Source organism: Borostomias antarcticus, assembly GCF_949987555.1.
Source record: "Borostomias antarcticus genome assembly, chromosome: 23".
NCBI lineage: Eukaryota > Metazoa > Chordata > Actinopteri > Stomiiformes > Stomiidae > Borostomias > Borostomias antarcticus.
In genome coordinates this window covers 5,885,735-5,911,999 of record NC_140256.1, presented here as the reverse complement: position 1 = coordinate 5,911,999, position 26,265 = coordinate 5,885,735, and the positions used below count along the sequence as shown (strand labels likewise).

The 26,265-nt window shown below is 48.8% G+C and overlaps 1 protein-coding gene across 3 annotated transcripts in view; it reads left to right on the top strand.

Annotated features, from left to right (window-relative positions):
* fbrsl1 (fibrosin-like 1) overlaps positions 1–17,025 on the top strand; it is a 238,412-nt gene extending 221,387 nt beyond the window's left edge. For 2 of the 3 annotated variants that reach the window (XM_084456785.1, XM_084456784.1), the window contains 13 exons: positions 2,070–2,466; positions 2,648–2,907; positions 4,394–4,554; positions 8,578–8,628; positions 8,804–8,899; positions 9,998–10,069; positions 10,196–10,225; positions 10,328–10,399; positions 10,761–10,893; positions 11,804–11,881; positions 13,131–13,214; positions 14,063–14,345; positions 14,506–17,025. In XM_084456785.1, coding sequence (XP_084312911.1) covers positions 2,070–2,466; positions 2,648–2,907; positions 4,394–4,554; positions 8,578–8,628; positions 8,804–8,899; positions 9,998–10,069; positions 10,196–10,225; positions 10,328–10,399; positions 10,761–10,893; positions 11,804–11,881; positions 13,131–13,214; positions 14,063–14,345; positions 14,506–15,832 — 3,044 coding nt within the window. In that variant the 3' untranslated portion in view covers positions 15,833–17,025. The remainder of the gene's footprint in view (positions 1–2,069; positions 2,467–2,647; positions 2,908–4,393; positions 4,555–8,577; positions 8,629–8,803; positions 8,900–9,997; positions 10,070–10,195; positions 10,226–10,327; positions 10,400–10,760; positions 10,894–11,803; positions 11,882–13,130; positions 13,215–14,062; positions 14,346–14,505) is intronic. The other variant, XM_084456786.1, reaches the window with a different exon arrangement.
* Positions 17,026–26,265: the final 9,240 nt, after the last annotated feature.

Sequence of the window (26,265 nt, the reverse complement as noted above, 5' to 3'; positions counted from 1 at the left end):
AAAATCCAAACTCAGTGAGAACTGTCAAAAACATTGCTTGATTTAAGGTGCAGCCTGTAGCAGGTTTTGAGCTTGATTGTTTGTGTGCTGCTTAACTGGATGGGTAACAGGATGGGATTTCAAACAGCTGTGAATTATCCATTGATGTCTCACTATTGCAATGCATCATGTATTCAGATATTATTTATACGGTACAACAGGAACCTGGAAGGCAGACAGGATGTGGTATTACCATCACTCCCAAGGTAGTTTGATTTGAGAGTAATTGAGATTATATAATTTGTCTCCCTTTTATATTTTGGTCAGATTCCATTCAGATCTCCGTGCCCTTCATTAGAATCTAGAGGCTGTTGTGTCTGTGTGTGTATGTGTGTGTGTGAATGTGTGTTTGTACACGCGTACGCCTTTGTGTGTGTGTGTGTGTGTGTGTGTCTGGACAGGCCCCTGTGCTGGCAGGGAGTTTTTAATGAGGAAGAGGCTTGGCTGAGGCCTGGGCTGCTCCCCGCCTCCATTACACCCCATTAGAATCATCATTAAGGAAGCCCGCTGCTCATTGTGCCTGCTCGATATTATGGCCCCGTTCTCCTAGCGGCGAGCCTCCGACAGCTACCTCGCCCCTCCGCAGCGTTCCTGGGAGAACAGGTTACCACGGCAACGTCGGTGAAAGGCGACATTTCGACAGAGGATATTTTCCTCGTTGTGAGACAGAAGGCCCCGGACTCAAATCTATATTCTAGAGCGTCGTAAAGCCGAATATATACACCCGGAATTGAATTAATTAGAGCATGGTGAGACACCTTCAGCTCGCTCTGATTCAACCGAGGAGCGAGTTGAAATCTCCACAGCGCTTTTTATGGGTATTTTATGGCTGTTTGAATCCTTGAAATCCTGCAAACAGGATGTTAATAAGGGTTGGATATTCCGTCAGGAGTCTGCGCTGAGCTCTCATTGGCTGACAGCTGCTTCCTATGGGGCTTTTTAAAAGAGGCGCTAGTAAGCCTTCTTCTTGAGCCCCTGCTGCGTCTGAAGCATAGATTAACGCTGCTTAGAGGGCCGTTCTCTCCCCAATGTCTTTTTTTCTCTCTCTCTCTCCCTCTATCCCTTGTTTTACTCTCTCTGTGGACTCCATCCTTTTCAAACCGGTTCTCTTGTCTTGTGTAGAATGTAACGTATCACGGATTGAAGCGATTCAACCGCTAGCCGATTCACTTATTCTGTACGTTCTTTATTATTGTAATAAAGTCTCGCTGGGCAGAACTGCCCTTGGACCTCGGACCCTCCACTGCATCTCTGCTCTCCCCCGTTTTAGGTCGTAGAGAAATAGAGTGCAGTTTTGTAGTAGTGCTTTGAGATACATCAAGTATTGAACTTTAAGTCCCATTTTTCCTGTCCCAGTGCATCATAGGGTAATAGTCATCATTAAAGTGCTATGCTCTTTTGCAATGAACATGATTCTGCGGTTCTGTGCCCTATAAAGTTGCCTATAAAAGCTACTTGTCTCTCGAAGGACCCTGGTGAATTGGCTAAGATGAAGTGCCTTGGTTCAAAGTGCTTGGCTACGGCTTTCCAAATCCCCAGAAAGATCCGGAGGAGAGAGAGGCCACGATAAGGGGCCATGATCTCTTTTCACAGCACAATTGAAACATAATTATTTCATGCCAGATTGTGTGCTCAGCAAAACCCTGAATAGGAGCGGCATTTAACTTTAATTAGGTTTGATTTATTCATACTGACTGGATCGCTCACAGAAATTGGATCATCTGATTATAGTCAAGCATGAAAATGACCTGATTAAACACTTCATAAAACCCAGGAAGTGGGGAGAAATGGAGGACCTTGGGTAACAGACGTGTGGAGGTGAAGGGATGGGGGGAGGGAGACCTCAGACTAGTCTCTCACATTCGCACACATACAACAAACAGACCAAAATGTCAACTCATTCCTCATTGCCGATGAGAAGGAAGAATTTTATTAGAAAACTGAAAATGAGATTTGTCGTTTCCAAATGGGTGTTCTCGACCCCCACCTCCCACCCCCCTCCCGTCTGACATTTGGACCTCTGTCCGCAGGCGCTCCGACGAATGAGAGTCCCGAGTCCAAGACTTGCAGCTCGGCCAAAGTCTCGGGGCTCCAGCGCAGCCAGGAGCAGAGCAACGAGGTGCTGTTCGCCGCCCCACCCGTCCCCAGCCCCACGCCGGCCTCCCCGCCGACGGGCTCCCCCGCCGCCGCGGCGGCCCCCCCTCCTCCGGCCCCCGTCCGCCCCCGCCTCGCCTCCCCGCCCCCGGTCGGATACAAGAGAGAGTCGGCGCCGGCGCCGCCCCCCGCCCCCACCCCGCCCCCGTCGAGGGCCCCGCCCCACCTCCACCAGGAGCACCGGGCCGTCCCGCAACCGCAGCACCACGCCCGGCCTCTGATTGGCCACCAGCTGCACCACCCGCTGCAGTACAACAGCCTCCACGACATCAGGTAAGGGCGGCGTCTTCACCCGGCGTGGGCGCAGCTCTGAACTCGATAGATAGCATGTGGTGTGATGCAGTAGCATGCGTCGCCCTGCTCAGCCAGTGTGGCAGGTCTTCCGAGCTACAATTTATAACCCATCGTTATGACATTTCTCTTTCTCCCTCCCTCCCTCCCTCCCTCTCTCCAGCCACAGTCACAGCCCCGTGGGCCTCCCCAAACACCACCTGCCCCCCTCCCCCCACCACCACCACCTGAGCAGCCTGCCCTCCCCCGCCCCCGCCCTGCCCCTGTCCATAGCCAACCTCTCTACCTCGCACTATTCCCTGCGAACTCCGGCCCATCGCCATCCGGCCATGTTCGCAAGCCCCGCCACACTGCCGCCAGCGCCAACCTTACCTACCAATAGCCTTGTGGTCCCTGGGCACCCAGGTGGCACCCCCTACCCAGGTGAGAGCGCCCGTCCAAACCCACCCACACCAGAGCATAGGTGTTCTGTTTTGGTTTGGTATCAAATCTGGGCTGTCTGCTATTATTGAACTCAAAGTTTGTAATATATGTTTATATGTTTCTTGTGTCAGGCGCTAGCCACCATTTTATGCCTGTGTATTATGCAGATATGGTGTAATATGACAGCAATAACCTGAAAAATGTTTTACAAGGTATAATTATGTAGCCCTTATTCATGTATTACTGTTGATTATATCAAGTTCATTGTCATTAGTATGCTAATACTTAACCAACTATGGACTGCACAGTATATTGTAAAGATTAAGAAATTGATTGAAATTTAAATGTTAGTAGACCTTAAAGGACAATGCTCGTTTTTGACAACCTAGACCTTATTTACGACATATTATAAGACGTTTGACTCACCGAGATCACTTTGGTGTAGTTCGGAGGCCTGTAGAAGAAATGTAAAATCCAGCGCGAGCCAGTATATCCATGTAATGGCGGTGATCGGGGCAACGAGAATGCAGCTTCTAAAAATCTATTTTCTGCCGCGAAACGGTTGTTTTCATCAATCTGTCTGGATGAATCGCTAGTTGTGCTTACATAGAGAGCATAGGCCTGTTGTGGTATTTCCCATGCCTCTGTAATATGATCTTTAGAAACGTCGTTAGACACGAAATAGCTTCCTCACTTGCTCCAGCACGCATGCGCACAGCGTGCTGGAGCAACGATTGCGCGCTGTGCGCATTAGTGCTGCAGCAAGTGAGGAAGCTATTTCGTTTCGAAAGACGTTTCTAAAGATCATGGCATGTGAAAACCACAACAGTTATGCTCTATGTAAGCACAACTAGCGATTCATCCAGACAGATTGATGAAAACAACCATTTCGCGGCAGGAAATACATTTTTAGAAGCTGCATTCTCGTTGCCCCGATCACCGCCATTACATGGATATACTGGCTCGCGCTGGATTTTACATTTCTTCTACAGGCCTCCGAACTACACCAAAGTGATCTCGGTGAGTCAAACGTCTTATAATATGTCGTAAATAAGGTCCAGGTTGTCAAAAACTAGCATTGTCCTTTAACCCGTTTGAAGTAAGTGCTGCAAATTCAGTTATAATTACAATATACCATTTTACAAGAACATGGGATTGGGATTGAAAATGTACAAAATGCAAAGGCATTTTGATATAGCTTAACATGGATGATAAAATTCTATCCACACCTATATCATTGCATGCAGTTGTATTATTGTGCTCTTGTATAATGTAATATAACAGGTTTGTACCCTCCTATGACTTTGTTTTCTATATAAGAGAAGTTTCAGCCCAGGCAGTTTAGCCTAATTCTTTCTGTACTGTATTCTAATGTGTATTGCAGTGTTAGCCTAGCCTAGCATGTAGCTCAGGGCTTAGATCGGTCATGGAGGGATAGAGTCTGTGTTTTCTGCTGAGATGACTCTTGGTTCTCTCTTGTCTTTAGATACCAGCCTGTTGATATCATTCAACCAACCAATCATGTATTGCCAGCCTCATTCGGGGATTCTGATTGGCACATTGTCACAGGCAACTCTCTTACCACCACCAATGAGTCCTCACGTAGAAAACCCTCACAGCATGAGCTGGAGAAACAGAGAATGCCAGGTGACTATTCTTTCTCTTCTCTTCGTGTTGTGAAGACTGACTGGGCGCCCGTGCCTTTCTTGTGTCTCCCCCTTTTTTCCCCCCCTTTTCTCGCTCTCCTTTCTTGCAGAGCATGACCTCCTGCGGCAGGAGCTGAACAACCGCTTCCTGGTTCAGAGTTCAGAGCGGAGCAGGGGGCCGTCCTCCGCCTCCCCGCTGGCCCCCGTGTCGCTCCTGAGGGCAGAGTTTCACCAACACCAGCACATGCACCAGCACCAACACACCCACCAGCACACCTTCACGCCCTTCCCCGCCAGTCTACCCCCGGCCGCCATCATAACTCCGCCCACCGCACCCCCCATGGTGCATACCCCAGCCAGAAATGTGAGGATAAGTAAAGCGCCCAGAATCTCCCCACCCCCCCGACCCGACCCGAACTCCACCCCCTCGACCCTTTTCCTCACCTGATTCGTTGTTTTTGTTTTTTAAAACGCCCTGCAGACCCCCACCCATAGCGTCCTCCAAATCCCCCCAAATTTACGCATTTGATTCTACCTCAGTTGGTTTGCTCTCGGTCCCGAGCATACTGTTACGCCACCCTAGTTGTCAGTATGTTTTTACCCAGAACTACAGTAGCAGGAGGCGGAGGGGGGCTCATTCTCCCAGCATCCTCCCAGTGTTTTAGACAGAATCTGGGCAGGTATGCCAGACACATCCCCCGTAGCGGACAGGTTTGTCGAGTTTCTTCCTCAAAGCTGAAACCAGCCCTTACAGCCCAGACAACCACGTACATGAGACGTTACGCATTCCGACTGGGCTTTCGCATGTGAAATATACCCAGGGCTCAGCCCCAAATGCATTACAATGCACAAAGGCTGCAGCTCCCCCTTTTCCACACACACACACACACGCAAACACACACAGCGAGCGAGTCATCGCCAGTACAGTTGATTCAATTTATTCATCCCTCTCTGAACATGACATACATTTTGCCGCTCAGTTCTGTGCTGGGGGAACAAAGGGTTGAGTTGGTGTTTTTATTGTTTTCATATGGCCGTGTTTGAAATGTTTCTGAGCGCTCTTGATTTCCCCGCTCGTCGGGGGGAAACTAAAGCGGGCCGCCGACCAGATGTGCGAGTGTGTGCCGTGACTGCGGTGCGCTGGGGTCTCATGCTCTGTGATGACAAAACTCAAAGCCTGTGGTTCCACTGAATGACTTCATTGCAGATGAAAGGCCCTGACGTCACTCTCCCGACGGCTGTTTTGATAATATCTTAATTGCTTCCGTGCTTTCAGCGCCATCAGGCAGCCATGGGCCAAACACTGGCAGCTCTCAGATCAGGGGGAAAAATGGCTCCGGAACAGTTATGGCTGTTCATCCATCACTGGCAATCTAAGAGAATACATTGATACAGGGCTCGCATTTATGTCCTTTCAGCATTACTCTAATAGATGTAATCCATCACGCCCTGACCCCTGATTAAGAGGCCGTGGGCCCATTTCGAGAGCCCTCGCCAGAGTATCGTAAGATTATCCCCGTCCTGTAGGTTAGCGCACCAGGGAACGGGCTTATGTAGCAAGGCACAGCATCTGATAAGTTGGAAGCTGTTTAAAGTTCCGGTCAAAAGCGCCGTATGCCGTTATCTGGTTCTCCCTCAGCTGCTGTTCTGCTCAGTCCCTGCATGGCACTAGGCTTTATTCCTATGTTTGCAGATGAAAGAGGTTGGGCTATTTCCTCATCTCACTAATGCTGGTATTACGCCAGCGTATGCATTCACATCTCCGTTGTTTAGCCTAGCTTCACGCTGCGGCTGCTGCTAATCTGCTCTTGTTTTATTGAAGCTGTGTTTTTACTTAACCAATGTTCTCCCTCCCTCCCCACCCTCCAGTAACTACTATTTCACATTTTGCTTATTCAGAGAGCCGGGAGTGATGTTGATGTTTGGGGTTGTTTTCTAATGTTTTGTCATGGATGTATAGAGGGGGAGCGAGCACAGCTGTGCTCTCTCTCTCTCTCTCTCTCTCTCTCTCTCCCCCTCCCTCTCTCTCTCTCGGCGCTCCATGTCACTTCAACTATGTAACAGCCCTCGGCTAATAGCTGTAATTAATGAAATTATGAATCTTCTGTATGTGTTTATTGTTCGATGCCCTGAAGCAGCTGGCTTGCCAAATGGCAACACTGAGTGCATTTCTCTCCACCCCTCGTATCCCGTCCTCTGCCTTTGAAAAATGAATATCCTTAATTGTTTAAAGATGAAATATTGAGCTTTAATTACTCAAAGCTGTTTACAATAAACCCCTGTCAGGGCCCGTAAATTACAAAGCATGGGTTTTATAGACAGCTATAAAGCGGCGAGTATTACTCCCCCAGTGTCGGACATTAAACAGGGCCCAGCCTTCAGGAGGGAGCGGACCTGTTTAATGAGCTCGGAAGCTGCCTCAGCGTTTCCAGTCAATAGGGTGTCTGTGTTTGATTTGGGCCAATTATCGCCCACAAGCACGCCGCCGCCACCGTGGTGGCCATTTTGGGGCGGATGTGAATGGTGCCACTTCACTGGAGGCCCTCCGCCCTGACAGAGACGCACAGCGGCAGCTTGGTGAGGGAGAGACCACCTCTCTCCCGCCCATGTCGCACAGGGGTAGCACACACACACACAGACACACACACTGAAACACTGATTCATGCCTGCTCGTTTTCCTGTTTTATGTAAACCCAAAACGTTGTCGCTTGCCAAGAAGTTTTGTGAAAACACTCGCAAAAAGTACCTGCAGATGGTTTGTGTATTTACGTAATAGGAATAAGTTACTGTCAGTTGCAATTAGCTTGCTTCAAAATAGAGGGGCAGTATTGGCTTACATGAGACACACAAAGTCCCCATTCATACATGTGAATTATACTCTCTCTGTCTCCCCAGTTTTTTCTCTCGGCCTCGGATTTGTTAACCAGACTCCCGTGTCTTGGCCTCATGATGTGATACTAGACTACACTGTATAAGAGGCTATAGTCATGTCGACATCCAAACCTAATTATTCTATTAGTCATCCAGTATGCCTCAGAAAATCTTTCATTACCCCATTTCAGGTCTTCAAGGTTACATCAGTCTCATGCTGTACTATCCCAAATTAGCCCCCATCCATCGCAAATGCAGTCAACCCAATTCAATTTGACCCATAAAAGACAGTCTGTTCCCATACCCAGCTGTACATATTCTTTCCACGATTTTACGCGCCGAAAATTGGCATGTTTTTAGCTGAAAGGCTCCTTTGAAGTCTCTGTTTCGTTTTACAAACCAAAATCCCTATGGTGTTTGTGTCCCTTTAGGCTCCCTCTCTCTGTCAAGGACTGTTGTGAAAATCCAGCAGCAGTCACAAGCAGTTAGATTTACGTTGCTACGAATTTTCCAGCTAATAGAATCATAACTCAATTTTCTCATTTGACCCAGGCCTTTTCCAGAGCTATGGCTCCACACCCAAGTGTTGCAGGCTCAAATGGAAAATGCGTCACTCCTCGTCTCGGCAGTCCTCTCAATAGGTCATATAGCGATGTATTTATCCTTTTATCTCCCATGCGTTGGATGGAAACCGAGCCGTATGGATCTCAGTGTTGCCCCAAGCCGGCTGCTCTTAGACAGGGCTCAGGATATGATGGTGTAGTGTTACTGTAAGCTGGATATGATGGTGTAATGTACTGTACTGTATGCTGGATATGATGCTGTACTGTACTGTATGCTGGATCTGATGGTGTACTGTACTGTATGCTGGATCTGATGGTGTACTGTACTGTATGCTGGATATGATGCTGTACTGTACTGTATGCTGGATCTGATGCTGTACTGTACTGTATGCTGGATCTGATGCTGTACTGTACTGTATGCTGGATCTGATGGTGTACTGTGTACTCTGACTGTCCTGTATATCTGATGTTCAGTTATTTACAATTGCTGGTCGTTTTCTTGTTTGTCCTTTGCTCTGGAGTGTTCTAGCGTTCTTGTCACGGTTAGCTGGTTGTGAGTCACTAACATTGTAACGTTGTCTCTTTTTCAGTTCGACAAATACGCCCCAAAACTGGACAATCCATTCATCAGGCATTCAAACGTAAGTAAACCCAAGTGCTCATTTCCCACCTTTTATCAATTTTGCACGTCCTCTATCAAATATGAAGATATATTTGAGAGTTTCCATGCGAACCTCCAGCTCTGGCCGTGCGTGTGTGTCCCGTCTGGTCTGATGTTTTTAAGAGGTTTGCTGTGGTTTTGTGTCTCCTCCCCAGTTCTTCCCCTCCTACCCCCCCACCATGCCAGGCATGCCCCCGCTGCTCCCCCACTCAGGACCCTTCAGCTCACTGCAAGGAGCCTTCCAGCCCAAGGTTAGACCCTCAGCCTCACCCTCTACGCCCGTGCACTAACACACACACACACACACATTCAAACCTACTAATATATTCACCCTGGCACATTCGCCGCATTCAGCAAACATGAACAGTAAGCCTACACACACACACACACACACACAAATCAAGTTTACATACACACTCCGAAACGGTCCGTTTTTCTCACCATTTCCACCCAAGAAACGAGTCCGGCATTAGGTAGAATGAATAGCGCCCAAAGCTTTAGACTTCTGCAATCTGTATACAGGAGCGGCAGCTGCATTGGAAGTAAAACAGCCTCGATAAATCTGCCCTGGGCTCTTTTTTTTTTTTCCAATAATGGACTATGCAAACACAGCCTCTAAGCCTCCTGGGCGCGGGCCGAGCAGAGCCGGACGGAGATAAGCAGCCGCGCGGCTGCCGTGTGACGATCTGGGGGCCTGGCAGACGCCCAGTGCCTCTGACCCTGTGTAAGCCACCAATCAAAGCGGGCCTAAATCCGCTGGCCTTATTCCCCACAGGCTCTATTATGGAGGGACCTTTTGTTGTAGCCCCTCCAGATGGCTAGAGCCCCTGGTTAGCCCCCCTATCCCGGGGCGTCGGCCCCCCGGTGAGCAGCGGGAGACGGCCGGGAGGGTTATCGGGTCTCCTCGCTCTCTGGGATGGATTAATATGGCTGATCTAGGCACTCGGGGTCTAGACCTAAAAGAAGATCAAACGAGATCTGGCCCCCCTGCTATTTCACCCTGGTTTTGTAGCGGTCCCAGGATTCACAGGATTGCTATTTGCTGACGTCACGCACGGTAGCAGTGAGGGTTAGGTTGATGGTGAGGCTCACTCTTAGCAATAGCAGCGCTGGCATGTTTCTGCTGAAGGGTCTCTTGGTGTCTTAAATCATTGCAGAGCCCTAGTGTTTGGAGTAGCGGTTCCAGTGTGTGTCCTTCGGTTTGAGTTTGTTATGCTTTGCTTAGATCATAAGTCAACACAAAGCCTGCGCTTTCACTCTCTCCTTTTGTAACCTTTCTTTCTTTCGCTCTCTCTCTCTCTCTCTCTCTCTCGGTCTATCTGTCCATCTCTCCGCCTCTACTCCTACAGGCGTCCAATCCCATTGACGTGGCAGCTCGTCCCGGGACAGTACCTCACACCCTCCTACAGAAGGATCCACGGGTAAGCCTCTTACTCCCAAGTGTTCTCGCTAAAGCACACTCATCACTCCCTCTATACCTCACAACACATCAGTCAAACGTTGGCTGGCGCAACTGTATTCATTATTGTTCTCGATTTCTTCTCCAGGTAACAGATCCTTTCAGAACATCAGTCAGAGTAAGCGTTATTGTCTTGTGCACAAACCGATACACAAACAACAATGTCTCATAACAACCGGGCCTGTAAACTAACCTAACCAGAACTATTTGCTTGTTTCAGAAACCTGGCAAGTGGTGTGCCGTTCACGTCCAGATAGCCTGGCAGATCTACCACCACCAGCAGAAGATGAAGGTGAGCCAGCTGGATGGGTGCTCACATCCTGGGTGGCAGAGGATAGGAGAGCCGGGCTCTGCCTCTGCCAAGTGTTTGGTTTTCCCAAGGATTCCTCTCTCTGACAGCAAGCATTTTGCTGTGCCCTGGAAACCCCGTTCCCCAACGCTGCTATCCTCGCATGGTCACTGTCACCCTACCCTCCTGTATGAGAGAGTCCCTTATCAGCTTACACGTATTTTGTTACGACATAATTTGGCTTTGAAAGTGTCGCTCACTCAAGTCTTTTTTTTTTTTATATTGTTCTCTTGAGATATTGTTAGCCGTTTTTTTCGTCAGCCGAAGTTTTCAACTCTGCGCCTCTCTCTCTCTCCCTATGCAGCAAATGCAGCTGGATCCTCACAAACTGGACATGAACGGGAAGCTGGACCTTTTCAGCCGGCCCCCCGCCCCGGGGGTCTTCCCTGGGTTCCCCTACCCCCACGACCTGGCGAGACCACTCTTCTCCTCGACAGGTGAGCGGGGCCCCTCGCCCCCCAGAACAAGGGCCGTGGTGGGCTGGGGACGGCGTGTTTATAGCCCTCTGTGTGCCCCTTAAGGCTAGAATGGGCCATCTGCTAGTTGTTTATGGAGTATCTGTATACACTCTGGCGGTTGTTTATTTAATTGTGACTCTGCAACATGATTTGCTGCACACTGTTAAGGAAACAGCTAAGTGACTTGTGTTGAGTGTTTTTCTCACCTTGCTTACAGCTCACCTAATTGAGGTAGCGTTATTGCGAATGTTGTCTTAGACAGCAGAGGCAAATGTGCCTGGGAATATGGATGGCTCAGGGTGGGGTAATTGATGTGGAGGCAGTTGGCCTTTCCCATGTAATTATCTAGTATTGTATCACACATGCCCTTGTTAGATACTTGTAATTGGTGCTTTCGTCAACCGTGAAATATAGGTGATAAGTAAAAGAGACGCACACCGTTGTGTCTGCTGCACGATTCATAACAAAAGCCTGTCCTCAATCCACACACACACACACACACACACTCACACACACACACACACACACACACACACACACACACACACACACACACACACAAACGATGTTACTCTAAGACAGAATGTCAGCTAAATGCTGTATTGGTAATATAATATGCTATAAAGCATCAGAAATTTGACACTGCTGTGATTTCGCCAGTTAGTATAGCTTTAGCATGTGTTCCACATTTTAACCATTAACAATGGCCTTGAGTTCTGGGTGTGGTGCGTCTTGGGGTCACAGGTCAAGGGTCAACACAGCGCAGATTCGTCTTGTTTTTAGATAGAGTACTGTGGGTGCTTTTCTCCCAAGATGCCTTGTTAGGGGCGGGTGATGGCACTGTGGTCTGAAGCACTAACATGGCGTCCCTGTATCTCTACTCCTATAGGCTCTGGCCACCCAGCCGCCTCCCCCTATGGCCCCTCCCCCCACCACAGTGGCTTCCTGCCTCCCAGCCACATGGCAGGTAAGTGTAAGTAGCACGCGTTTTACAGCTCCTCTCTCCCTCCTCTCTCCCTCCTTCTCTCTCTCTCTCTCTCTCTCTTCGGCACACTCCAGTTCGTGCTGTACTCTAGATATTAGCGGCTTTTAGGCCCTCAGTTGGCAAGTGTGGTCATTGTTTTGCGCCGTGTCTTGTAATGAATTGCACTCAAGGATTACAGAGAGAACCCTCACGCAGCCTCACACCTCCTCCCCCCGGTGACTTTGAATAACCCTTGACCCTTGGATAACCCTGTTGTCCGTCCCGAGCTGGAGGGCCCGCGCGGCCAGTTGTTTTAAACCCCCGACCTTGTTTCTCCTCCTCCCTTTGTTGAGCTGAAGGTTTTACCGCACAGCGCTCCCGTCTGGTTTCGTATTACTTTGGGGAGAGATAGATTGCTGCGGCAAATTTGGCATGTTACCTCGAGGACCCGTTTCTAGTTTTTCTCGTTTTTCTCAGGCGGAGGTAATGGGGGTTGGTGTGTGTTCCATCACACGTCGCCTGGGTTTAGGGCAGCAAGGTGATTTCACGGGAGAAGCTCTTGAGTCAATCCAATTTGAGTTTATGAACAGCTGGTGGACCTGGGAAAGGGTTTCGGAGGGAAATCCTGTCCAAGGAACTCAAGTGTGAGGCAGATGATATTTTCCAGTTGTTGTTTTTCTGATTTATCACCACACCTAGGCCTATTCATTAATTATTGATTGATTGATTATTATTTTAAAAACATTTTTATCAAAACTCCACACTGGGTTAAGATAATGATAGCACCATGTCATTGTACAAAATTGTACAATTTCTGGATTGCTAACCTAAAGGTAGGTATGAATCTTCATCTGTTTGGAGACTTTTTGTGAAGCTTCATGTGAACTGTAAAACCACCCTAGAGCCCAGAAAAAAAATCAATTCTCCACCCAAGGTGCCATAGCCTGATCAGACCGCCATGGCACTTCCCACCGCTCCAGTTTCCCTATCCAGCTGGCCTGTAGTCCATATCCAGCTCAAGTCCCGTTATACCCAGTCTCCCATCAGGCAGTGCAGGGTCCGAGGCTGGGCTCCGGGCCGGACAGGGGGAGTACAGCCAGAGTCCAGCGGCCCTAGCCATCCCTAACAGCCTAGCTACAGCAGGACGACAGCGCTAGAAACCACAGCTCGCTTGTAAGAGAAAAGCCGAGTGGAACGCTAGGGGCTTCCTCTGGCCAGCCCCGCTCGCTAATCCCTGTTTGGCATTTTGCAGATCCATTCAGTCGCTCCAGTACCTTTGGCGGCCTCGGCAACCTTTCAACCAGTGCCTTCGGAGGATTAGGCAACCCCTCGCTTGGTAAGCGCCAGCCCCCTCCTCCTGCTCCTCCTCTCGTTACTCATGGCCAGGCACAGAGCAGAGCAGCTTTAGACCGCAGGGAGGGCCCAGGAGGAAAGAAATCAAGGCACTTAGCTCTCTGCATCCAAAGCCAAATAAATAAATAAAAAACTAGCGAGCACAGTGAGAAGACCAACAAGGCAGGCAGCACAACACACCCCAAACCCCCCCCCACCCCCCCTAGGTCTCCACTAGCCTGGCTTTAATCTGACAACACCACTGCCAACAAGCTCTCCCAGGCATGCTGTTTGATTACTATTCATCTATTAATTATTCGACAAGCCCCCCCTCCTCCTCACGCCACTGAAGGACTCTCTCTCTCTCTCTGTCTCTCTCACCTTCCTCTGCCTCTCTCTCCCCTATTCTTTGCCAAATGGGGGAGCCCAGAGAGATGGATGTCAGTGAAATAGACGCGCCATGGAATGCTAAGGTCTCCCTGGCTTTTCACAACCCTCCACCCCCCTTCCCCCTCCCCCACCACCACCACCTCCCGCGTCCAGTGAAAAGGCCCAGAGAATCAAGAGGAGAGAATGGTGGAGGACGAAGGGCCTCTTGTTCGAGCAGTAATAACTACAGAGAGGGGGTTTGTTGGGGGGTGGGGAGGGGGGGTCTCAGCGAGCGCTACCAAACTCAGGACGCAAAAGACAAAATCCGCCTTCGCGTCGGCTCGCTCTTTCCCCTCCTCCCGTCCCGGTAGCCTCACATGTCGCCGCGGTAGTTTAGCGCTCAGCTCACCGTCGCTTCCGCTGTCTCCTCCCCACCCGCCCCCCCCCCCCCCCCCCCCACCCACCCACCCCACCCCACCCCAGGCTCCAACAGCATGTTTGGCCACAAGGAGGGTCCGGGCGGGCTGCCCGGCTTCGGCAGTCCTCACCACGACACCTGGAACCGGCTCCACCGCACCCCGCCATCCTTCCCCACCCCGCCGCAGTGGCCCAAGTCGGCGGACGCGGAGCGCAGCAGCTCGGCCAACAGCCACGACCGCGACAGGGAGCGAGAGAGGGAGCGAGAGAGGGAGCGGGAGAGGGAGCGGGAGAGGGAGCGGGAGAAAAGGGACTCGTCCATCGGAAAGGAGGAGAAAGACAAAGACAGGTTTGTCCTTTTTTTTCTTTTTTTCTTAATAACACATAACCTTATACAACTTGACAACTGGAATACAAGTGTTTGTGTTCTTCTAGCATTTAGACCGACGTAAAAAAAAAAATGCCACCGCATGTCCAATATCTTCCGTCTTGATTTGCGTCCCTCCCAGGGATTCGCTGGAGCGCAACCGGCACTCCAACCGCTCGTCTCCGGCCTCGGCGCCGGTCAGCTACCAGATCAGCAACCTGATCCGCTCCAGCAGCCAGAACTCGGGCGACTCGGGCCGCCACCACAGCGGCAGCGCGGACCGGGTGCGCGAGGCGGAGAAGGAGCTGCTGGAGCGCCACCGCGATGCCGCCATGATGGGGGACGTGAAGGTGAAGGAGAGCCGCTCCCCGGGGAAGGAGGCGACCGACAGGCGGCCGGCGGAGGACGGCGTGAAGCCCGCGCGCCGCTCGCCCTCCCCCTACTCCAAGGCCGTCCTCGGCGAGACGGGGATGAAGATGGCGGGCGGCCCTCCCCCGGCGCTGAAGGACGGCGAGCGCAAGGAGGCGGTGCCGCCACCTCAGGGCGACCCGGCGCACAACAAGGTGAAGAACGACATGAAGATCAAGGAGGAGCGGAAGGAGGACCAGGAGGTGATGGTGGTCGGCTCGGAGCCCGCCACCCACCCGCCGGCGCCCCCCTCCGGCATGTCCATGCAGCCCGGCCTCCACCACCACCATCACCACCACCACCACCCGCCCCTGTCCCAGCAGGCCCCGCCCCCTTCCCCCCGCTGCAGCGACATGCCCGGCCACGCCTCCCTCCACGGGGTGCCCATGGCCCACTCCCTGCCCCTCTCCATGAGCGCCATGCACCAGATGGGCAGCCTCAACGTGCTGGACCGGGCGCGCATGGCGCCCTTCATGGGGGTGAGCCCGCTGGCCGCCGGCAGGGAGCGGCTGCCCCACCCCGCCTTCCCCTGGGACCCCCTGCGGGAGGCGTACCGCAGCCTGGACCTGCAGCGCCGCATGGACTTCCAGCTGCGGGCCGAGCAGAGCCACCGCTTCCCCAGCATGTACGAGCAGGAGCGCGCCTACCGGGAGAGGGAGGCGCACGACTACTCCCACCACGAGCACCTGCTGGAGGTGCGGAGGGAGCACGAGAGGATGCGCCAGCAGGCGGAGGAGAGGGAGCGGCTCCACCTGAGGGAGGAGCTGGACCGGGCGCGCCTCCACCAGCTGCACCAGTCCCCCATGGAGGGGCACCTCCCCCACATGCCGCCATTCATGCCCCACCTGGGGGGGATGCCCTACCCTAGACTCAGCCCCTCCACGGGACACAACGGCCTGCTCAACAGAACGCCCCCCACCGCCGCGCTCAGCGCCCCCCCTCCCCTGGTGCCCGCGGGCAGCGCCAGGGCGGTCTCCCCCAGAAGGACTACCCCGCTCACCACCCAGGACCCCCGGGACTATTCTCCCTCCCGCAACCCCAAAGAGGTGGAGGCACGGTAGCTTCGCAGACAAAGGACTGTGGCGCTTGGAAAAGACACCCCCCCCCCCCCCATTTGAAACCTCTTAGAGAACTAAATGCACTGCTTTTCATCCCCGAGAGAAAAGCTGAGTCGAGAGAAAACAGTATGATTGTACAAAGTAAAGATTTGTAAGGCTGACAAAGCACACGCCATGCGTTTATTTTATATGGACTGGAAGAGGAGAACGTCGGTTAAGAGAACACAAATCAAAAAGTGTGTGTATGTTCGTTTCCGACGTAAAATTTGATAATATTAATATATTAATCCAATACCTTTTTTTGGTTTTGCGCGAAAAAATGAGATCCTGAAATGAGTTTGTACATTTCCTATCCTCGTTCCATGTATAGACATCATTTTTATGAATTTGTATTTTGTGCATTAGTCACTATTTCTTTCTCCCGATATTTATCCCAGTCCATTGTGAGACATATCATGGATGGCCCACAATAACGACTGGATCTCTGTTTTTAATCAACTGTAACTGAACCTCATGGTACCTGGGAATCCTCATTAATGATAATGTACGATATTACATTTCAGATTTGCTTTGTTTATTTGCTTTGCCTTTGAGATATGCAGACAAATATTATATTACGAGGTCTTTGTTCGGTCTCTGTAAAGAAAATTCATGTAAATATCCTGTTGATATTCCTTGCTGCAAAATTACCATGTAAATTTATTACCATGTAAATTTATCAGGCTTTTTAAATGTTTCTAGAAAAAAACAAATGAAATCAAACAGAAACCACTTTCCTGTTGGAAACCATTGTAACAGACAAGCCTGCCCAATGGGAGTGTGGAAATCGTAAGGGGGCCTGGAAGGAACATCTGCAATCTATGCAAAGAGGCACCCTGATGGAGAGACCACCTGGAGAGGATATGGGATATGTTGATTCAGTGAACGGAATGGATTAACGCGAGTCGTTTTTATTTCCAACCATGGAGAATGGAATTATGAAACGAAAGACTTCCAGGTTATAAACTGCACCGTAAGCATACAGGCTTGGTGAACCAGGCTTGGTGAAACAGGCTTGGTGAAACGGACAACAAAGGAAGACACTTTTGATTGGGCGGCAATAGGACTTTCTCTGTCGACCTTGTGGTGTTGTGCAGTTGTTTTTCTTAGACTCTTGTATACAAAACAAGTAGAGTTTTAGGCGTGCAAAAAAATGAAAACGAACATTCATGGTTTAAAATGTACGGAATAAAGTTTGGACCTAAATATCTGCAGTTTGCTCTGTTTTTATTTCATTCTGTAACAAAGGCTACCTGGACATTCATAAATCCATATCCGACTCAAAGAGTAATGAATGGTTACAGTAATGTACAATCTCTGGAAGAAAGGGTTGTATAGATTTGCTATTACTGAGTGTCTCAGTTTGTACACATCATGATTGCTCATCTCATATTAAAATACTGCTTAGAGATCATGATCGGATGGCCAAGCTCAGGATGATTTGATGGTAATCTGTCATAGTACCCAACATCAGATGCACAGCTCTCCAGGGATTGATGAGATTGGGGCAAGCCAATAGAGGGTGGGACTAATAGGACATTGATTTAGTAAGACAGCAGGTTCTGAGTGTTTGTGTTGCAGGTAACCGGTATTGACTTGGCGGGCTAGCGAAGTATTGACCTGCGGTCTGGACTCATTAAGGGGGAGCAGTGCCTGGGAGGCAGGCTATCGGGTGTTGGAGGAGAGGCTCCCCTCTCTCTTCCTCCCCTGCCTCCTCCCCTCCACTCATCTGTTTGTCTAATGAGGCCGGGAAGCCCTCTGAAGCGGGCCGCGGAGACGCCCCGTCCTGCTATCGACGAGGCCGTCCTCTCCCAGCGTCTGTCCAGAGATGGCCAATTCATCCTAATAATGCCCCCGGCTCTCCGCCGCGCTGCGACTCCCACCGATGCTGTCCCTGGGCATCAGTGCGTAATGACAGGCAGGATCAAGCCGTGGCGAGCTCATTAGAGGGTGTTATTGAAAATCAATAGTGCTCTTCTGTCTCACACTCACCAGCAGGGCTTTTGTTGAAAAGGCTCTCTTGGAAAAGACTGCCTGCCAGAATGGCCCCGGTGTATTGGGAAGACTTAAATCACACTCACTTTCAATTTGGGCTGCTGGTAATTGAGCCACATATTCTTCCAACAGGGAGCATCTGCTGGCAGCGAGCCTCACTTTAGCGCCGTGTGCTTTCACTCCTAATCACATAGTCAACCGCACGTACTTAACCTCCCATACCAGACTCTTTTTTTTTCCCAGAGAGCTGGTATTAACCAGTTTCCATGGAAGAACTTACATTACACCACCCACGTTCTCTGGTTCCGTCGCTCCATCCTGCTTTGTTCCATGTGTTTCACGGCTGAGTGTGAAGAGGGCCTCTGGAGATGAAATGCTCCATCAATTCCACTCATTGTCTGGCAAGGTCAATTTATTTCAGCACACAGTCCATCATCAGAGGGGAATCAATTGACACGTTGCGTGGCATATCTAACCCAAGGTGGATTATTACAGTTTGCTGGTGTGGTGGGGCCTTCTAAAGCTTTTTCATAGGATTTGCGCATTGCCTTTCTGTATTTGATATCTGAATGTGTAACATGATTTTCTTACTACAAACAACATACCGTAAGTGCAGTCTAGTTCATTATTCACAAAACTTCTGTATCACATTTGTGTTTTATTCTGAGCTACCTAGTAGGCTGAGTGTTACGTACAATTATACATTTACTGCATAATTCCAGTTAATAGAATAGAATGGCATCCAAGATAAGCCATTGTTTTCTGCTCAGCTCACTAATCCCTTGCATTTATCTAAACCTCAGTGCTCAAGGTTGGGATTGGATTTTCATGCTGTCAAATACCTCCAAAAAGCTCTTGGCACAGAGTTCACCCCTGATCCACCAAACAGTGGAGCGTGTCCAGTGGCTCTCTACAGCACAATGACGGCTAATAAGCCTGTGCCAACCTAATAAAATGGGCAATGAATGAATGGTTCAGTGCAAGCTCCTTTTCTCTACCCTACCCCCGATAAAACATGTATGAATGCGTTTTGAGCCACCATGTAGCGGCTCCCCCTGCCTTCTCCCAGTGAGAGCTAATGCATTAGTTCCCATTTGGAGGCTGTTTTTGAAATGGAGATGGATAATGAGACTGGAGGCCTCGTGATCGCTTCTGAATTGCTCTGGGGTTCCACTGGGCCTGGTGATTTGGGAGGGCTGGCTGTGCTGTGGGTTCAAATCCACCTCTCTGTGGGGGCGAACGCCCTTGGGTAAGACTAGACTGTGTATGGCGAGATTAGGCTACATCTGAAGGAAGAGGGAGAGAGAGGGCTAGGTCTAGGGCTTCCACCGTGTATCCTCGCCGGGTGTTGTTTTCATCACCTAAAAAGGCTAGCGGCATACATCATTCCATTCAGCCGCACCTCCCGATCTTTTTATAACCTTCAACGTCAACAGATAGCCAGCTGACAGAATCCAGGACAGTCAGCAGTTGAGGACTGGACTTAGACTCAGCCAGACGGTGTGAATTCCAGGCCCCGGTGACAAAGTGCTGGCTAATGTCTTTGCACCTCTGGCCCGACGGCAAATATGCTTGCTATCTCACACCGCCGCGAGGCTTCGCCGAGACTGGCCGGGGAGAGGAGTGAATATAAATCACATTTCAAAACAGAAGAGCCTCAGAGAGCGAGGTGTGGACGGAGACAGGGAAGAAGAGAGGAAGGAGCGGAGCCGGGAGCGGGGGTGCAGGAGCAACCAAGCCAACATAATTTTTCCACTTTCATTCATTTTTGAGGATTTTTTTCCACGGTTTAGTGGAACCTCACAATATTCCCACACTGGCCGTATTATGTACACACTCCGTAAAAGCGAATAACATTTATGCAGCTGGGTGCCTCTGGCAGAGGTGGTCTTCTCCTTCAGGGTCTACAGGCTGGCATGATGCCGCCACCAGCTCAGCTCCCTGTTCTTTGTGTGGGCGGCAGGCAGGAGCGGTGCGGGGGGGGGGGGGGGGTGGTGGCAGAGACGAGGCTCTCCAAACTCTTTATGGATAAAATGAGATTCTAAGAAAACATTTCAAGGCAAATCGTCCCTCTACACGCCTTGTCCAATTTGGCACGCGCAGCGCACATGATTAGCCGACGAGACGTTAATCAAAAGTGGCTCAGTGTTTGAAGGGGCGGCGAGCGGGCTCCGCCAGCTGGTGACAGCATGGCTTGTGTGCGCGGGCCAAGAGTGAAGTTTATTTGAATGTGGATCTTGTCGTGACCGTATTTCTCTGGAGCGCGGTTAGCAGAGCTTTGCCTGGCTCATAGCTGGGATCGCCTCAGAACCGCTTGGCACCGACCGAGACGGAAGTTTTTCCAAGCGGCGGAATGAGAATTATGATTTAGGCCTACTCCGTCCTCTCCGGTGATGTGTGATATTCATAAGCGTTTTCTAACGACTGAGCTCGCAGCCATGGCCCCTGGCTCCCATGTATGAGGCTTTTGTCTCCAATATAAAATGAATAAAATCAAGAGTGGTGTTATTTTTCCAGAATGTCTAACTTAATAAAACCCATGTTAATACATCTTCGCTATTTAAAAATAGCCTCAATCTTCTTGAGCTGAAGCAATGTTATACTCCATAGGCCGCATTGACCTGAACAAACCATTTTAGTGTCAAGCATTCATCTCTTGAAAATGTGGTAGGCTATTTATTTCGTTAAGTGTGTGGTTAATCTTTAGGGGCCAAATCTCACACAGCTAGGACAGCATGGTGCAAACATACTGTAAGAGAACGTGTCAACTCTGCGATTGTCCTCCACCCGGCAAACGGGGGGGCTACATCGATCCCTACAGGTTAGTAGGCTACGCGTGGATGTGCGTCCGGCACCCAGCACTAGAAAAGCCCACTCCACTTACACGTTCAACAACTGTACATGTTGAAGAAATGCATCTTGGGTGGGGGACGGCTGACGACATGCATCATGGGTGGGGGACAACAAGTTCAATGTGCACTTGTTGAAGAAGACATAAGTCTGTGTACACCAAGCTGTATGGTGAGGTTAGAAGTTGACACACCCACCTCGGTTTTAATTTCTGTTAGCAAAGAACAGGGAGGGTGCCGGCATCCTGACATGGTGGCAAGATTCATGCAGAGAGCACTGATTACATTGAATTCCTCTCACATCCAGGCAGTACATGACTCATATACAGTGAAGGCCAATGGCCTGCATACAATTGTGAGGCATAGCTTACTCCATAGATCTATTGTTTGAATTGTGAAATGCACATTCACCACCATCGCTTCTGTTATCAGCATACTGAAAACATAGTGTAGATAAGACACAGCTTGTATAGTATCACCAATACCATGTAATTATTGGTTCATTGTTCAATATGTATCTTCACTAATGGTAGCGGCATATCTCTTTGTGTCATAGCTTATTTGTTGTAGTGTTTGGTGGATAATTTGTACAGTAAGAGTCAAGAGGGAGAGCTGATCCTTTGTGAAAGTAGCTTTAGCAGGAAGATTCCACATTCCACCCCTGGCCCTGAGAAACGGCCCACCAGGCTTCTTTGCAGATCTGTCTGGCAAACAACCACACTTTTAAAAGCTCTTGTATCTGCACAGGAGTTCCATGTGCAAGATAACAATCATATCTCGCTCTGTTCGTTAATATTACAGCTTAAGGGCTGCTCTTCCACTTGCAATGGGGCTTGCAGAATGGATTGTTTGCAGATAAGTCAACACAGGCCTTTGCGGTCTTGGAGGACGTTCAAAATACTTGCATGCAGACTTTCTTGTGTGCACACAATACATGGTGCATGGGTCCTGTGCCTCCTGTGTGCCTGTGTTCAATTAGGCTACAGCAACACACTACTGTATGGCCAGGAGGCTTGATCACACAAAGTACGATCTACAGAGCTTCAGACAACTCTACAGAGTTCTTCATGTCAAAGCCTTGATTCGATCATTTTTCTGCTGGAGTATGATCAAAACTATGATAAAATTGTAATGACAGCGTAGTGCAGAACATCAAATAAAGAGGAATTACTCATTATTTGTACACGCTGGTGTATATCTAGCAAGGAATAGACACAAACTAGGCCCATTTCATGTGGTACTCGTTCTAGCCAGACAAATTCATGACTATCGTACTGTGACACAAAAGGTTCCAGGCATGGCTCCATTGACTGCAGCCATCTGGCTATCTCACACAACACAGTGCCTCACTCAGCGATGGACTAGGGTGTTGAAGGCCAGCTATTTAACACATCAGGACAACAAGTACTGCTATCTAGCAGGCCCTTCTCGTGCCTCGTTTCTACGCCGCCCAAGAATGTCTCTTATCTCTTCCCTCCGCTTGTGTGTTTAAGCCAGACAGCGTATGCCCACATTCTCCCTGTTATACACCATTGTGGGGTTGGAGCAGTTTTGACGGAGAGATCCCATTTGAGAGATGAGGGGGGGACGTAACCCTTTTCTTGGGCTATGATCTCTCAGGTGGGTATTGCAAAGAAAATGGAAGATGGAATACGATTTCTTATTTACAATGATGACCATTGCAAATAAAGGGAAACATAGCATACTAAAGACCATTTAGGATAAATGTTGTGGCATAAATCAAATACAGTAGGCTATAGGCTACGGATACATAAACCCAGTGTCTCACCTTATTAAATCATGATTAACACCTTAATTATTGTCTGATTATTTTTACTTCTAGGGAGCTTGTAGGCTATGCTCCATTCGTACAATGGCAACCTGCACATTCCCATGAGTAATAATCTTTTCTTTTCTTTTTTTTGTCAGCGAATGGTTTAAATGAAAAGTAGTGTGGTGTAATTACAATTCCGATATCACAACGAATGTAATTTCATTTAGCCTAATCTTTCTCACCCAGGTTATTTTCAAAGGAGAATCTTGGGGCTTTTAAATGGTGGAGAATCTTTAAATGGAATGGCTGCCCAATCCCCCCCAGGCCCCTCCCCAACACACAAGGCTACTCTTGCGTTGGATCAGAGAGCTTGACAGTCAGCGAGACACCGGAGATTCGTCAGCTTGTGATCTCCCAGCCTCTCTGACAAATGAGTGACTTTGGCAGAGCTGGTGGAGGTATAGTTTCCCTGCTCCTGTGGAAGGAATCCTGATGAGAGGGGTTGTGAAGCCTGTTGTAATGAACTGCACAAGAAAAGACTACCGTGCTGCAAAAGCTACCGTTGCACTGCGTCATACTCGTGCAGCGATAATTAAACATTAAGAAGTGCAGATAATACTGTTTATGTCTACTACAGTTTTAACACAACAGATCAATCATCCATATTCCACAAGGCTAATAACTAATGTACACGATGTGAATATAATGTTGTTACTAATAGTAGTCTTAACTCCCTTATCATAGGCCTATGCGTTTAATAGCAATGAACACGAAATATTAATATCTTACACATTTCACTGAAATTAGTATTTGTAATAAATGTCAAGAATCCCATTCTACCTTGATTTGGCAACATTCATATTTCATTGAAAGAACTGGTATTGTGTGGGTCATTTGAGACAGTGTAACACTAGAGATGGACAATGGCAAATGTGGTATGTGCATGCCCTTAATATTAACTGGCATTAAGAGAAAAGCAACAGGCTAGCAGCTCAGTATACCTTGCACATGATCATCTCTTTATCCTAAATAGAGCACCAGCACCAGTATCAGTAGGAAATGGCTTCCCTTGGTTCTGTACATTTCCATTTGGCATTTGAAAACCACTGCATATACACCACACATGACAACACCCCAGTCGACTGCCTGGTTCAGCCCTGATGGTGGGTTAAGAATAGTAATTCATGTGAAGAACAAGCACTACCCCTTGTGGCAAAGTTGGCCCAGTGCACTGTGGGTAATAACACCTCCAGCTGCTTCTGTGCTCCAGCTGATAAGTTAACCTTGTGATAACATGCTAATGCCTGATTAATGTTGCACTAATTAGATGCAGCTTTTCACAGTCAGTTAAGAGGACATCCTCCAGTAATTAGCCCAAGACAGGCAGATAATTTCAGAGGGCATAGAAGAGAGGTTTTCCTGGTCTCCAGTTGGTCCCATTTGGCAACATTAGCGTTTATTTCTCATCTATTCATTTAATTGCTTGTTTGATGTTTTATAGCTGCCACAAGTAATGTTGATCCAATTAGGAGATATTGATTGACATTGTGGGTGTCTGATGATGTTGTACTATCAGTTTAGAATCATGAGTCTTTATGGAATTCTGTCAACGCTAGCACTTTATGATTATGTAAGTGATATCCAAATTGTCATAACGCTGCTGTCGGGTCAAAACATTGTATGGCAAGTTTTCAGAATGTTGAAAAGAACAATCAAATTTCTATGTTTTGAATGTAAAATCACATATAATGAGGTGTTTAAAATAGTCTACATTTAATTGGCCCCAGGGCTGGGAGGCGTTCAGAGGTTGGAAGTCACAGTTTTCAATGTAGGAAGTCACAGTTTTCAATGTAGGTTAAAAAATAAAATAAATAAATACAACTTCAAAACATAAATGGAGTTAGGAGGTTTTGACCCGAATCCTAATTCTCCAAGGATGGTGCATATGTGTGTGCATTATGTTTGCATGTTTCATGTGTGCGTGTGTATGTGTGTGTGTGAGTGAGAGAGAGAGAGAGAGAGAGAAAGAAAGAGAGTGCAAGTGTATGTGTGTATGCATTGCATGCCACTCTCTCTCTCCTTTCTAGACAGACAGCTAACAATGAGAAATGAATGCATTAGTGAGAAGAGGCCCTCGCACTCATCAACCTCCTCTTTGCCCATTAATAATGCACTGGCGAGGTGGAGGGGGAATTGTAGAGATTAGTCCTGCATTAAGGACTCATCTGCTATTTCTATTACAGATATGCTTTGGTGTTTCTTAAACAGGGAAGATTAGTCCATTTGTAATTGAAGTTTATAAAATCCTGTATCAAAGTTAGTAGAGTTCCCCCAAGACCAGTGGTTCCCACAGCTCTAGCACAATTTATTTTCCCTTATTTTTCATGCACAGCACGCTACCAGAAATGTAATTCTGATGTTCGTTGTTAGAGGCACTCTAAACTAAAAGAATCTGTATGTGGGTGTGTGTGTGTGTGTGTGTTTGTGTGTGTACGCGCGTGTGTCTGTGTGTGTGTATGTGTGTGCAATGATTAGAACATTAAATCCATATAAAATAGCACTTGACTGAACATTGACCATGATGTTTTCTGTTATTTGTGATATAGCTTGAGCGATACTAGATTATGAACTGTGAGAGAGGCACTGCAGGTCTTTATAGGGTTTACAAAGGCATGGGAATGTCATAAAGTATTTATTGCTGTGCAGCAACATTGAGTTACAGATTTGTAGCCTCTGAGGCCTGTCCTCCCTCAACCTCCCCTCTATTTCACTAACCTGCTGTTTGTCACTCAGGCCCACCCGAGGTGATGACACCCCTGTTCCAACAGCAGATAGCCAGGAGAGCACAAACAGACAGGCAAGGAGATTAAAGAGCCTGTCAGTGTCTTATCTGGGCCAGACAGGGAGGGAGACTTTCATGGACCTGGGGCCCTCAGGGAACCTCCATCCTATCTGAAGGCCATGGCAGCAGTTAGCCGACTGCTGGGCCGCTAACGCACATCACAGCTGTCTGCAGACAAACAAGTTCCCCTTGTGACAGGCCTGTCACAGGCCTGTCACCCCACCACCTGGTCTGAGCGAGAGGCCATGTTTCACTAGTTCGGGAGGTATAGCAGGCGTCATGTAGCTTTGGAGGTAGAGCAGCCCGCTGGGGTCCCCGGTTCGATCCCAGCTCCCGGTCGCGTGTCGAAGTGTCCTTGAGCAAGACACCAAATTGCTTGTGGGTGGCTCTGACTCGATGCATTACACCGTCACCTCACAGCAAGGGGGTTCTATTCCTGCATGGGTTAATCTTCTGGGCCTTTCTGTGTGGAATTTGCATGTTCTCCCTGTGCTCACTCAGGTTCCCTCCACATAGAACCCCAATATGAAAAACATGCAGAAGAACGATGCTCTTCAGTCCTGTCCCTGACCTGGAAGAGGACAGCCTGGATGGGAGAAATGCAGAGGATAAATTCCCACCGGCGACCACAGTGCATGTGTTTGTGGGTTGTGTGTCACCTCTCACTCACGCGTGTGTTGTGTGTAATTGCTGTGTGGCTAATAAATGACCCTCCAAGGTCCAGTAATTATTAGTCCTATAATATGTCCCTCCCTAATGGTACTGATAGTGCACATTGCACATATATTGTATATAAACACATATTTACCCTTTTTCTTCCTGCGCTATATATTTTGCACTGTCCTGTCATTTGCACTGTCCTGTCTTGTTCTTGCACCCTGTCTTGTTGTCTATTTATTATGCACCAACAGTACAGAACAAATTCCTAGAATGTGTG